General features: G+C 38.0%; 1 protein-coding gene across 1 annotated transcript in view; it reads left to right on the forward strand.

Annotated features, from left to right (window-relative positions):
• Window positions 1–3335: 3335 nt before the first annotated feature.
• The window catches only part of TTC6 (tetratricopeptide repeat domain 6), a 64701-nt gene continuing 53345 nt past the window's right edge, over window positions 3336–14691 (forward strand). The window contains 2 exon segments of the mRNA XM_013940882.2: window positions 3336–4130; window positions 11164–11274. Of these exon segments, the coding sequence (XP_013796336.2) occupies window positions 3336–4130; window positions 11164–11274 (906 nt within the window).

The raw sequence follows: 14691 nt of genomic DNA on the forward strand, positions 1-14691 counted from the left end.
CCCAGCCAGCCCCTTCTCTTCTGGAACTGATCAGTGCTGTTCTAGGTAAACTAAATTGTTGAGACATTACTTACTGTTTAAGCAGTTTGAAACAGATCTTTTTGGAAGGGAAGAAAAAAAGAAGGGAGAAACAAATTATACCGCAAATACATAGGCTTCCTAGGTTGCATTACAGAACTTTAATCAGTTAGCTTGCTAGCAATAGAAGAAGAAAAATCTGCTGTTATATTAGGATATAATGCAACAGGCTAATGAGTTTTTCATCTTTAACAAGCCCTTAGTTACATTAACAAGCTAAAAGTGGGCTATCTATGAGCACTGTTTGCAAGAAGTACAGTGGCTACCCCCTTGAACTCCAGAAATACAAGTAGGTAGAAAATGTGTTTGAAAGCTGCAAAGGAAGACAGGAAAATAGAAGACACTTGCCTCTTAGAACAGTGGAGCCTTTCAATCAGTTAAGCGACTAATTTGAATCCAATATAGGTAGCTAGACACAACAATTCTTTGGTATCACACAGCTGTTTGGGGACCCAAACTGAAAAAAAAAAAATCATTTTAATTCACCATAAAAGACATAAGTGGCTAATGAAAATAATCAAGTGATTTTTTGCAGCACAGAGATTCCTGGAAAGCTGCTAGTGCTCTGAATTTAGATTCAACTTTCGATGCAGAAAATGACATTTCTTTTCACTCACTGCTATAAGATGTTTTGCTTTGCCTCTGTGTTCTAGACTACCAGCCTTCTTGAGAACCCAGTCAATGTGTCCTTGCAGGTTTGTGCCACATTTCTAGTTACGACCCTATTGATAGACCCACTTTGACTTTTCTTATTTTATTGTAATTGTTATGTTGATTTTTTTTATTTCTTTCCGAAAGTTTGATGATTTTTGGCAGTTCTGTCTTCATTCCTGTATTTGTTGGACACCGAAGTGGTTGCATATTTTCTTGGTCCACCTCTACTTCACACTTCATATGTGAAAAGAGCCACTGTTAAAATGTAACTTTCACCAGACAGTTATCAAGTATAGTCTGTTCTTTGAAGGACAGGCTAGTAAAACTGAAAGACGCAGAATTTCACTCACAGAACTAGTTTCAGACTTTTGTTCATGTTAATATTGCAAAGCCAGTCAGTTTATGGAGTCTGAGATGAAGTCTATCCTGCTGCAAGCAATCCTTAGCATTTTAAATTAAAGCCCAATGACAGAAACTTTACTGATGATGATACATGAGCCAAAGATAACTGAGTTTGGCTTTCGTCTACAAGGTCAGTTTCCAGGTTTAACAGTTAGAAAAAATACATATGTAATTATTAAGAAGTGGCTGCATTGCATGATGCGCAAAATCCCATCAATGCCATTTTTTACTTTCAGTTTTCAGGGCAAAACTTTAAAAAGGCAGTGACCAACAGCAGAACAATGTTTTCCATACACAGAAGTGAGGCTAACGTGGTGCAAATGACCTCCTCCCAAACTGTGGCCTTTAGAAATCCATGGTTCAGCCTGAACATTTCTCTAACACTCATCTCTGGGTGACTCTGAAACTTGTGGATCTTCAGATACGAGATTACTCAGAGGAATAAATTCCCACCAATGTATCAGACATAAAAGACTTCAATCCTCTCTCCTAAAGGGAGAGTGAGCTCACTCACGTTGCCTATGCCAACGCAGTTCGGCATTGAGTGCAAGCCACGCGGTGGCACTGGGAATTCCAGATGGATGGAGCCCAGGTGAGGCACTGCCAGCCGGGGTAGGCAGGACAAGAAGTGACAACTGGACACTCATAGTTTGGAGCCCATGTTAGTTTTTGCTGTGAGAGTCCCCTCCAGTTAGCAGAGGCTAAATTCACAGTTGACTGGCTTGCATGACACCAGCTGAGGGAGATGGACCCTGGGCACAGCCGCTCAGCAGCGGTGGCGAAACTGGGTTTCCGTTACTGCTGGGGCCTGCCTAGTTTTACTGTTTCTTCACCAACTCCTGACAAGGCCACGCCGCCCGCTGGGCCTGAAGCCGGGCAGCTGCTGTGCGCAGGTGACACCTCCACGCCTCGTTCCCAGCCCCAGGCCCAAGCCGCTGGGCTGCGGGCGGTGCAGGCCCTGCCGCGCCGCGGCCGCCAGCGCCCCCCCCGCGGCCAGGCCGCCTCGCCCGGCCAGGCCTGGCCCGGCCCTGCCCAGGCAACGGCCGGCGTCTGCTGTCGGCCCCAGCGGGCTCCGGCCGCAGGGCCGCTCTCGGGGCTGGCGGCGGCGGGCTGTCCCGGGACGGCGGCGGCGCCCCCTCCCCGCCTGCAGGGGGCGCTGCCCGCGGCGCCGGCCCGCGGCGCCCCCTCTCCGCCGCGGGGAGCCGCGCCTCGTTGCTAGGTTACGGAGCGCGTCCGTGCCCCTCCCGCAGGCTCGCGGTGAGGCGGCGGCGGCGGCGGCACTGCGGGGAGCGGAGGCCGGAGCCGGAGCAGGGCTCGTCCTCGTCGTTCCTGAGCCCGCCGGCGGGGTGGGGGCGAGCCGGGCCCGGGGCCCTGTGCTGCGCTGCTCCCGCTGGCGGCCGCCGGAGTGGGGTTGGGGGGCCGTCGAGCTGCGGGCCGCTGCAGGTTTGCTGCTGGTGGGAGCTTGTCCCAGGGGGAGGCAGGCCCTCTCCTCTGCCTGCTCGAGGGGGAGAAGTGTGCCTCGGGAGGCCCTGAGGTCACCTGTTTCTGTAGGTGGAAACCTTCTGTAAGCACTTCGTAAACGACTGGGGTTTATCCACCCCCCCCCACCCCCGTCAGGAGTTTTTGTCTGAATTCCAGTTTATGCTCCCAAAGATAGAAATGTTTGAGCAGCTTCCTTAGATAAAGTGCCGGTTACTATTGCTGGTGCTTTATTATACACGCTGTGGATGATCTTGTTGAAATCCTTGGGGTCATTACCAAAGTGAAGTAGTCTTTGCAATTTTGGGTTCTGTGTTGGTATATAAAATACAAAATCCCATTTGTGTTTTAACCTACAGGCTACATACAGTAGGAGAAAATTGCTAGAAAACACGAGTGCTTTGGACTGAGTTATCTAGAAGATATCATTAAGGAACATGAGGCTGTATGCAGGGAATCTCAGTGGGACAGTCTGCAAATCAAACGAGCTGTAGTTACTGCACCTAGAAACGTGGGCACACAAACTTTATTGGAAGACTTAACACCAGATCAATCATATCGGTTAAGAACATTATCCTCTCCTGAGGTCAAAGTCCACGTAAGCCTGTCATGAATATAAATAAAAATATTCCTAATTAGTTCATTGGGTGTTCCGAAGTTCACAGAAAGTAAGGATATCTTCTGAAGTAAGAGACATGAGAAAAACTTCTGATTTTAGCATGATGACTCAAAGAAATAAATCTGTGGAAGAGGATAGTGCTGATAAAAATCAGAGAAGTTGCTCCAAAAAAGTCAACAGGGAAAATGGCAGCTGTAGTCATGAAAGTACCACTGTAAAACTGCCAGTAATAGCATCATTAGCAGGTACCACTAAAAAAATAATTATGGTTAAGCACCCAGCACCACCTCAAAGGCTGAGTTATTGCAGGTCTAATTTTCCTGCAGGACCATTAATTAATAACTCTGCCACCTCATTACGAAAGACAAAAGCTGTTAGTAAAGTAGAGGATAGAGTGCATATACCAAAGATGAGCCCACAGAATTTAAAAAGAGGTAGACTTGAAGAAATAGAAACTGTGATTAAAGATAGTGATGAACTTAGCTTTACAGATTCTAATTCAAATAAAAATATTTCAAGAAAGGAAAAATTAACCAAGGCAGACTGTAAGAAGAGAAGTAGAGTGATTTCAAAAGCAAATCAGCGTGATTTAGACAATGAATCAGGCAGAATGTTGAGAAAAAGAAGCAAGCAGCCAAGTGTGAGGTCTGCTCAAGAGCAGTTGGAAGACGCTAGAGATGTGACCAGACCAGACGCTTCAAAAATATACGAGAAGAACTTCCAGCAGAGCAAACCTGAAGAGCCTACTTCCACACCACCGTCGCCTGTGAAAGTGGTTGCAAGGTCTATTGATGAAATAATTGCTTCCCTGCAGTCTACTTCTCCATCTCCTTCAGACCAGATGATCAAAGAACTCCTGGAGAGTGTTCTTGGCCAGAACTACAACATGAAAATGGAAGTAGGTGAACCAGAACAAGAGCAATATTTTTCTGTTGGGTAAATGTTACTTTTATAAGAGTTGTATATATATTTTTTCTAACTCCTACAATGTGTTATAACACAGAAGCCAGACAAAACAAATGGATGAAGACAGGAATATATCATAGAATGCCCTTCACTGTTTCTTCCGCAGTTTTTTTGATGTCCCTTAAAAATGAAAATGAGCCAATATGAAAATGATTTAAAACATAATCTCTTTTGGGATATTAGTTATATTCCACTACTTATAGTTTAATACCCCTTTTTTTGTTTGTTTCCTGGTTAATTTTTTCCCCTGTTTTAAGATGACATATTTCAGTCTGACAGCTGACGAAGTGCATTAAATGCATTTGGAATATAAAGTATTGCTTCTTTTAGTTGTTATTGTTTGCCTTTCTGAAGTCTCAGTAAGAGAAATTCTGTGTTGTCACAGTTAGGTAAACTGTGTAAGCTGCTGTAAGAGAGTCCTTTCAATTAATTACAGCAGGACACATCAATAAGACTAGGCATTGGGTTGATGTTACGGAAGACTGTCCTAGATTTTCACTGGAGGGTTGCTATTCGGTTCATAACTAGACTAATAACTTATTATCAGGTGTCTGTTTTTCCTCTCTGAGCAAGATTGATAGTTTTATTCCAGTTCCAAGAGGGCTGAAGCTCTTGTCATGAGAAATACTACCACACTTGGTATCCACAACAGCATTTGCTGTTAGAGATGCCATGGAATGAACAGACCCCTGAAGGCTGAACTACTTTACTCTTTTGAGCAGCCACTGTCTCTGCAAGGAAGTGTGCAAGACTGATGAAAAGCATGTGTGCCTATGTTTTAGGAAACAACAGCGAACATTGTTTCATATCAAAATATTATCTTTTATGATCATAGAGTATCTCACATAGAATTTAAGTGTAGTACCTTCATTCTCTTAAAATGGGATTGACTGTCTTTTGATTAATACAAAAGTTACGAGAAAAAAGAATCATGGATTGAACTATAAATGACTAGTTCCATGAACAGCTATAGTCTGGAACTTGATTTGCAATAGGTTTATATCTTCTGATTTGATTTTCTTCTGTCCCAGAAGAGCTGTTCACATGGTTGAGGCATTCATAGCGTCTCCCACCCCTGTATATTCTCGTGTATAACTGGGATTGAACTCACGGAAACCTTTCCTCAGTGTGGCAGCACTGATATGATCCCTCTTCATTGCGTGACTCCTATTTTTGTGAAAATAAAGGAACGTAACAATTTGGGACTGCTACCTTTCTGTCAAGCCTGATTGAAATTTGCCATTTGGGTTCAAAAAATACCTTGGTGGAAGGGAAGAGCACTGGAGAAGATCCCAACCCGGGAAATCCGTTTCTCATTCAACTTACCCAAAATCAGTGATTGGTAATGTGTGCTGTGTTGCTTGGCTTCTTTTAGTCTTCTATAAACATGTCTTATGTTTTAGGTGAGATTTTCAAAATTTTGGCCTCTAGTGAGTCCTATTGTTCTTAATTTGAAGTGTAGAGAAATGATTCTTTGTAGTGGAAACTACTGGGCTCTGACCTTTGAAAATTTGACCTCTTAAGTACTGTGATGTTTTATTCTATACCTCTAAAACTTGCATCAATCGGGTTCAAGTAAAACAAAAATCTGAATGTGGTGATGACTTTCTGGTCTGGTTGTTTGTTGTTTAATGTTTTTGTAGATACGGACATTAGTGAGAATCACACTCTAGCTTCACATTTTTTTAAATCAAGGGCATTTGCAGCAGGTGTCTTGTGAACTTAAGTGACCTTTTAAATAGGATGAAGAATCTAGCCATTCTTTATTATTATGCATGGTTTATTTACTTTACACTGAGCTTCAGGACTTGCTTTCTCTAATGAAGTAAGAAATGTATTATTTTAAATGAGATAAACATATGTAGGAAAAGAACTCCTAAAATGAAAACAAGCTCTTAGAATTAAATGTGACTTTCCTTTCTTTAAAATAAATATTTTATTCTATTCTCTTTATCTTTTCCTTGATTTTGAATTAATGGCTGGTTAGCATTATGACAGCTTATGATACTGCTGTGGGGTTGAGCACTGTTTTTCTCACAGCATTATCTGAGGAATGGTATGCCAGCTCAGTGGGGCATTAGTACTTAGCCATGTTTCCTTTGGTAACCTTGAGAGAAATCAGTTGCCAATAATGATTGCCACCATGTTTTCTGTTGAAAAGTAGAATTTTTATCATAATTGTAATATCACTTTCAGTGCTTGGACTCATTCTGTTGGCTTTATTACCCATAAGAGTGAGTTTATATTCATTGCAGAAATACGTTTTCATGGTGTTCACTTTTAAACAGCCTGCAGCTCATCATCTTTAGTTAGTTTATTGTTTTCAGCAGATTGGTTTTCTGATAGCTCAGATGAGGTTGTAAGGGTGGTAACTAAAAGAACATTTTGGGGTTGGAAAAATAGCGTCAAATTTGAATGCTGTTATTAAACAAGAACTATGCAGTGCACTGTGCTAGCAGCAAGCCAACATAAAATATGGTTTCATTTAAAAAAAAAAAAACCCTCTAGGTCTTCTCAGCTAATTTCAAGCGTGAGGGCTCAAGGAGATTTTCCTCTGTATTGCTTTAACACTTTCTCAAAAGTGGTTGGATGAAGACTAATTATTGTTAAAAATGAAGAAGAGGTAGACTTGTTTGTATTTCCTCATAAGTATAATCTTATTTAGTTAGTATTTCCTATATATCTTCTTTATATTTCAGCTGAGATTTAAAATATGTAACAGATCATATGTTACTTTCTGGTAATCAGTATTTTTTAAGAGGCTTATTGAAAACATTTCAGTTTTTTTCCTTTGAAGTGCTCTAAGGCGTATTCTAAATTTCATGGAAATGAACAGGAGACTTCAATTTTTTTCTAATATATCTCTTTAAGTGGGAAAACCCTAACTCTTCCTATTAGTTTTCTGATTTTCCGCTTACAGTTGATTCATGGAATGTACTTCTCGCAGGCATGCTTGTGCATCTATTAAAAAGTAGCTAGATCAAGACCATGATGCTTTTTGTTATGTTTCTGCTATTACATTATTAATTCAGGAAGGACACATTATTGATTATGCTCAGTAAGATTTATCATGGCATAGAAAGGAGTGTGGCATTATCTTGCCGCTTGCTCAAGGACGCCACTCAGTCTTCAGGAGTGGACACCACCATGCCTGGACACATGAAAAATTCTATCTGAAGCAGTTAACTCGTGTTGCTCCAGGTTTTTTCCAAAGGCATACAGTTTTCACAACTTTATAAGAAATTGCCTCGTGAGAAATGCTGGGTATGTTGGCTACATGTGGGGACTTCCGAAACTTAAGCTTTTTATTTCTTCAAAGTTACTAATGTAGGTAACTAATTAAAAATAATCCAATTGTGGAGTTTGCTACATTTTATCAACACTCAGTTTCTAGTACCCCAGTTCCTTATGATCATTAGGCCGACTTATTGCCCCTTATCTTAAAAGCTCTACAGGCTGTGTGGGGCAAGGACTGTCTTTTTACCCCAAAGTCTAATGAAATGGGAGACTAACCCTGATTAGGTCAGTGAGGTGCTGTTATAGTATGAGAACAAATTGATTTTAATCAGCTGGATTGTAATCTCCCGGAGTCTGGAGCTTTGTCAAAGGGGTACAAGGTGATTTATAGACATTATCTATGTGTGTACATAAATAATCTGTTTAAGTTTACCATGATAAAAAAAATGTTTTAAATAATTTGCATGTTCACATGTCTAAACTGACTTCTTTCTGTCATTCATCAAGTCTTTTGTGACACTGGCTTTTGTGACTGGTGACAGAGATTTTTATCATCAAAACAGATAGGAAAATTGTTTATTGTAATAGCATGTAACTGTTAAATGAGGAATCAAAGAAATACTAGATTAAAATATTTTGAGTGAGAGATAAATTTAGGGGTAATTATTAACAAATAACTTTAAATTTTAATTTTCTGTATGTGAAGACTCTCAGTGAATATTTTCAGCAACAAACACACAATCACCAGCATCAAAATGATTTAAAATATTAAAATGATTTCTTATGAAGTAATATGCTGCATCTTCTGTCTCTTCAAGGTGCTCAGGTACCTAAATAATTCTCTAAACCTGCAGAAGGAAGGCTATGGCTAATAAAGCTGTTTTTAAAGCACAATAGAATTTTCCATCATAAGGTTAAAACATTATCAGTGCGGGGAGCAGCTTCCTCAAGAATCAGCAGAGCACTCTAGAACAGATTCCCACAGGAGTTAAGAGATGTTACAGTTCTCAATGCTTTTCTTTCCAGAAGTCAGATCACATCTCTTTGGCCTTGCTTTTGCTAATACAAACACACAGCCCATAGTACATATATACACAGTACACATAATTTTATTAAAATAACACAGTGGCATTGTGCCTGCAATTCTCCCATGGGGAGTGGAAAAAAGAGCAAATGCCACACCTAGCAAAGGAAAGCAATCACCGAACAGGTACAAATGTCTTAAACAGAATGAAGGTCTCATTTGTTCATATAAGTCTGTTTTTGACATAACAAAAAATTTAACATATGAAATTGTAATTTACAAATTCTGTCATGGTTTAGAAACTAAGTTGATCCAATGTGACTGAAAGAAAGGATTTGTGAAAATTTCTCTTTGATTCTCTGAATTGGATAATAAGCTGCATGGGGCAAGAATTACACTTGGCTAAACTTTTGTATGTTGCAAAACATACTGATGATAATCTGTAATAATTAATAGGCCATGGTATTCACCATGTTTGAAAATGTGCACATGTTGCAAAGAAGAGGAAGGTTATTTGTTATAGTTTGAGAAAATAATGTCAAATCTGTTCCTTTCAGGCTGAGGTGTTATTATGTTCCTTTATTTATCCTTGCTGTCACAGTGATTGAAAGAATATGTCATATGAGCTTTTTTTCTTACTCTCTCCTTTGCCAAATGTAGATGAATTACTAAGGCTTTGGTTAAAAACAAAACACCAGTGTATGCAACCTTCTGCAAGACCACAGCTTTTTATTGCTTTTTAGCTTACATATTTGGGGTAGTATACACACCTATCACTTTTTCTTGGCTTGACCATTCCTTTTCTGCTTCCTTTTTATTTTGTAATATGCAAGAAAAGCAATGTTACAGATCAGGATATGCTTTTTACTTGATATGTTAAATTTAGTATGACATGCAAAAAATCATAGGTATTAAGAAAATTAATATTTTCAGATCTTTAGGTGCACAATACATTCAATAGAAGAAAAATCCTACTGTACTGAAGATTCTTACAGTAAAAGGGCAAATGAACACTTGCAGTGCCAGCAAAAGTTTTTTTTTTCAGGAAGCGATGGACTGTTTCTGACATATTCAGTTGATATCTTTAATAAGTTCTTGCATTTACTTGTGAAATGTTTTTCCCAGAAATATTTAAAATTTTTGTAGCAGTTTTGTAAGAACTGTATTCTGAAATGAAATCTAGTTTAAATGTAATACTTCTGTTTGTTACTGTTATCTTGAAAACTTGATTCCACAAACCAGTATATGGCACAAAGAGTAAAGTATGTGTGTGCTGAATTACCTACTCGTATACTAACCATGCTCAGAAAGCATACTGTCCTTAAAACTATCATCTGTTTTGGGAGTTGTTGTTGGGTTTTGTTTCTGCCTTTCTTTTTTTTTTTGTATAGTTATACTGGAGCCAAAAGGGGACATGCAGAGCTCTGTCCTTTGACCAGAGATAATAGTACTTCATGGAGCTGAGAATGACTCTAAATTTTGTAGTAGCTTTTCTGCTAGTGGAGCAATTATTATTTTTCTCCTGTGGAGAAAATGAATAACAGAAAATTGCAGTCAGCTTTTTAACTATAAGCAATTCCATGGAGAAGTTATTTATAGCAACGAGTTAAGCACGTGTGTAAATGTTTGCAAAATATGAGCCTAAGATCATTTATCTATGAATATACTTGCTGCTTTCAAACTGATTGTTTAGTGAAGACTGCAGTCTTTAATCCATGAATATATATTGTTTTGATGGTGTTTCGTTCTGTAAGGTAGTGTGAATAATTCTTTTTGCATTCTTGTTTAACATATTTTCTACTCTTGCTTGTAAAGCAGGCACCAGTTGAACATCAGGAAGAGAAAACTGAATCTCAAGCTAGCAAAGGAGTGCTGCCAAGTTTTCACCAACCAAGCCTGGTAACATTCTGCATTATCTAGGAATGTTAAAATATAATAAGTTAATTGTGCTTCTATTTGCTTGCAGTGTTGTTAAGATAGGTAGTTCATATTTTAAACTGATAAAACTGTGAAGGAAATGAAATTGTGCTTCAAAACATTTTAGTACTTCATTAATCATAAGTATACCTTTCTTTTTCTTTCTTTCTTTCTTTCCTCTGTTTTTCTTTTTGTCATTCCTTTTCTTCTGAGGTTTGATTCTCCAACTACTGGCTATGCAGAATTTCACTTAAAGAAAGTAGTATGAGGATTAGGGCCTTGGAATCAAGAGAAGTTCATCTATATTCGTACATACTAGTGCTGGTCATGCTATGCCTTGCATTCAATCTATTTTTGAGGTTTAAACATTTAAACTTAGGTATGTTTGGGAGTTGCTCGGTGTTTAGAGGTGCTAATAATTTATTCACTTTAAAGGATCATATATCTCTTGATATACATTTCTGATGTGTGTTTCTTCTTATGTTTGGAAGTGTACTTTGTAGAAGAAACAGACCAGATTTTTTATAAGAAATCTCTATAAATATTTAGTGTTAATAATTTTAGTTTTTTTTGGCTATTACTGTATTTGTTTTTGTAAATCCATTTGACTGTTGAGGAAATGTTTGGCTTAAGATAAAATTGTTGCAGTGTTCTAGCCGCTTCATAAAATGCATGCGGACAGTGAACGAATAATTTCATATCAGTAAATATCATACTGAATAATTTGTCAGGTAGCACAAAAGTTTTTTTTTTTTTTTGACAAAATATTGTGCTTTAACCTCTTCAGTGGACTTTTTCATTCCATAAAAAGACACCAGTAATTCAAAAAGAATCTCAAGCAGCAGAAAATGAATCTCAACCTAAAGAACTGTCAACAGATATTAAGCAAGTGAAACAGGTAAGCAGGTTCAGTGCCATTGTGAGATAGCAGTAGTTTTCCCATGCTTAAAGGTTTTGATGCTTTAGAGTATACAGAGATCTGCAAGCTTTTTTCTTGCCACCTGCCCTTTAAAGGAAGACTCTCCTATAAAACAGGTCTCCATACTGGTCCTGCAGCTTAAGCTTAGAGGAAAAAACGAATTAAGGTTCATTCGGTCAGATGTTGGGTTAGGCTTCTAATTATGAGATTGGAAATAAGATTACAAGTAAAACAACATAAACAGACTCCCATCTACATTTAACAACTGGATGCCTTCCTGCAAAATAGCACAATACTCAATATCCTTTTTTGGCTTTGCAGTATTTTACACATGACAAAAACTGTCATTAAGATATTGACTCTATTAAGCTTAGGGTTTTTTTTAACAGAGAGCATGTACAGGTTTATAGAGACAGTACACTGATGACAGATTTGTTACTAAGGCCAAGTAATGTCTTTTCCTGCATGTTGTCAGTTTCTAGGGTTCTGGTATCTCAAGGGTACTAACAGATACTAAAATAAAACCTTAATTTGGTTCCCTCTGCAACTTTAACATGAATGATTACTGTGCCTGTAAGGGTATCATATGCTCAGTGCAAAACAGAGTAATACTGTTTGCTACAGTATTATGTGAAGGACAACCAAAATTTAGATATATTTCTATTAGGCAGTTATATGTGCAGAAATACCAGATGGTCTTGGCCTAAGCATAAATAAATGAGATGAACACAAGGTTGGATAAGCTACATGGAAAGACAGATGTGGGTTTTGAAAAGAAGCAGATAAAAGGAACAAAATGAAAAAAAAGATTAAAAAAAAAAAAGATGTGGAAGTATTGATGGCAATATTGCTGGAGAGTAGGTTGTTTCAAGGGCCGGTCAATGTAAGGTCAAAATGAGACCAAGTCAAAACCCAAGGTGCATACAGCTTACTCTGAAGAGCTAAGGAACAGAAGAGATCTGAGAGTGATTTGCGGGGGGGACAGCATCAACTCTCCATTCATCCCAGTGCTGCATTCTGTGATGGCACTAAAGTGAACATGCAGTGGAGTCCGAGGTGACCTGGTGATAATGGCCTAAGCAGTTCCCGTTGGCTGGCATTCTTCTACAGCCAAGGATTTGAATTGCCTAGCAGCTCCTGTGTTAACCCACAGCTGCTGCCATTACATGTGGTGTTAGTTTCAGCAGGGGAGCTACAAGGCAGTCTCCCTTGTTTTTGCACCTCAGGACCAGGGAGGAGGTGCCCAGATTGGGAGGTGGAGGGATGGTGGTACTCCTGCCTTCAGCCTGTCATCCCCAAAGATGTTGCATGAGGCAGTACCTGCCTTGGATATTTCTACTAGGTGGATTCCCTAGCTTTCTTCCGTTGAGTTGGGTGAGAATGAAATTATATGACTTTAAAAAAAATCTACTAAATTAAAAAAAGGAATACTGAGTATATAGTATTTTTCTATCTATACATCAGAAAATAAATGTTTTTAATCCTTTAGTAACTTTCCATTGAGTAGTTGAAATCTTATGTGCCATCTGTATTTGACTATAATGCTCTATGTAATTAATATTAATAATGATCTTTTCTGTAGGTAGTTTTAAGAGTATATTCTGTGATGGTACCTTTACATCTATTGATCTGTTGGTCACTAAAATGAATATGCTAAATGATTTGTAAACAATATACAGTACAGTTTCACTGATGGTATTCTCTATAGCACTCTAAAACAGTCAGATTATTTATTATTTCTAAATTATGCACTTTTTGCCAGTGGAACACTTTCACAGTTAATTCAACAGGCCTAGGGTACTCTGATCATGTTTTTTAGCCAGTATTATTTTGGGCAGCATGCTGCTTCTGTAATACAGTAGCAGTAGTGATATTGTAACAACACCCATCAGTGTGTGTTCATTGATCTAAAAGCAGAAAGTGGTTTGCAAGATTGGCACCTGAAAAGGTAAAATAACTTTGGTTCTACTTAACAGAAGTACTAAGCAATTTAAATATTTAACTTAATTTGAAAGTGTATGCCTTCTCTATTACATGCAGAAATAATAATGGAGACAATATTACAGTAAGAAAAATTAAATCAGCTGTGTTTCAGAACCCATATGTATTAATTAAATGCTCTATCCCATCATTAGCAGAACAATTTATGTAAGGAGTAAGAGCAATTTAATGTATTTTAGTATTTGTATAGAAAACTATTCAATAGCAGGTTTTTACGACGTTATCTTATTTTTTTGCAATAATTTTGCTTTGCTTAGTGGGCTGCAGGGCCCATACAATTTCAAGATAAATTGATTGTGCAGATGAACTTGGGAATTTGATTATACACAAAGCAATTGGACTGAAAAAATATAGACTTTTTCTTTAGTTGTTGTAATTTTACATGTTACTTGTCTGTTTCACAGAAAATATGAGATAACAGAACTTTGGCTCTTGACTTTAAAATAGCAGCTACAGTAGTCTTTGTTCTGCAGCTTTTCATTAGTCACATTGATGTCTAATACATCAAGACAAATGCTGAGGATCTTCTGTTACTTCTAATACATGGCATATTTCAAAGTACTTGAGTATCTGGGCATTTCAAAAGCTGTTGATGGGAATGCGTACACTAAGTTTTTTGTTTGTTTGTTTTGTTTTTTTTAATTGGACAAGAGATCATGACAGAAACATTTACCTGACATTCAAAAGCACCAAGCCGTAGTCCTACTCTTGGCTCATTATCACGATTCATTTATAAGCAGGTGTGTTTTTTAGGAAGTATTTTCAAACTTTCTACATTCCTTATTTTGTTAGACTATTCTTTACGTAAGATTTTGATCAACTTCCAGTTTCTCTAGTCAATGTCAAATACCTGACTTCTGTCATCTGAATTTCTTCATGTAAGTGCTAATATAATCAGTGTGGTGCTTTCAGACAATTAAAGAAGTGAAATAATAGATTAAAACACTCTAATTTTAAGTAAGCCTTTTCAGAAGGTAATTATTTATTTAGATGTCTTCTATATCTCTTGGTTATCTTTTACTTGGTGTTTTATATTCTTGTTTATGAATGCTAAACTTTACCATAATTTTTTCATGCGGTTATTTATTTGAAGAACTAAAAAATAGCTGAAGTTATCAGTAAGCGTAGACAGTATGCCCAGTTTTTTTCTGGGCTAAATAAAGTATGTGAGTGGACAGAGAGTAAAATCTTGTGCTTTTGTGATTAATTTAACCAGATATGTGACTGAAAAATCCTAATTAGAAAGGCATTTGGCCTCTACAGTTGATTTCTTTGGGTTCATATATACTTCCGTAAGCCTAGCTGACTGAGTTGTAATCAGGGTCTATCAGGAAGGGCTGGGCAAAAAAAGAGGACTTAGTTTTAATTTTGAGAGAGAAAAGTTTTTCAAGATGA

The sequence above is a fragment of the Apteryx mantelli genome, chromosome 4 (assembly GCF_036417845.1).
Source record: "Apteryx mantelli isolate bAptMan1 chromosome 4, bAptMan1.hap1, whole genome shotgun sequence".
Lineage (NCBI taxonomy): Eukaryota > Metazoa > Chordata > Aves > Apterygiformes > Apterygidae > Apteryx > Apteryx mantelli.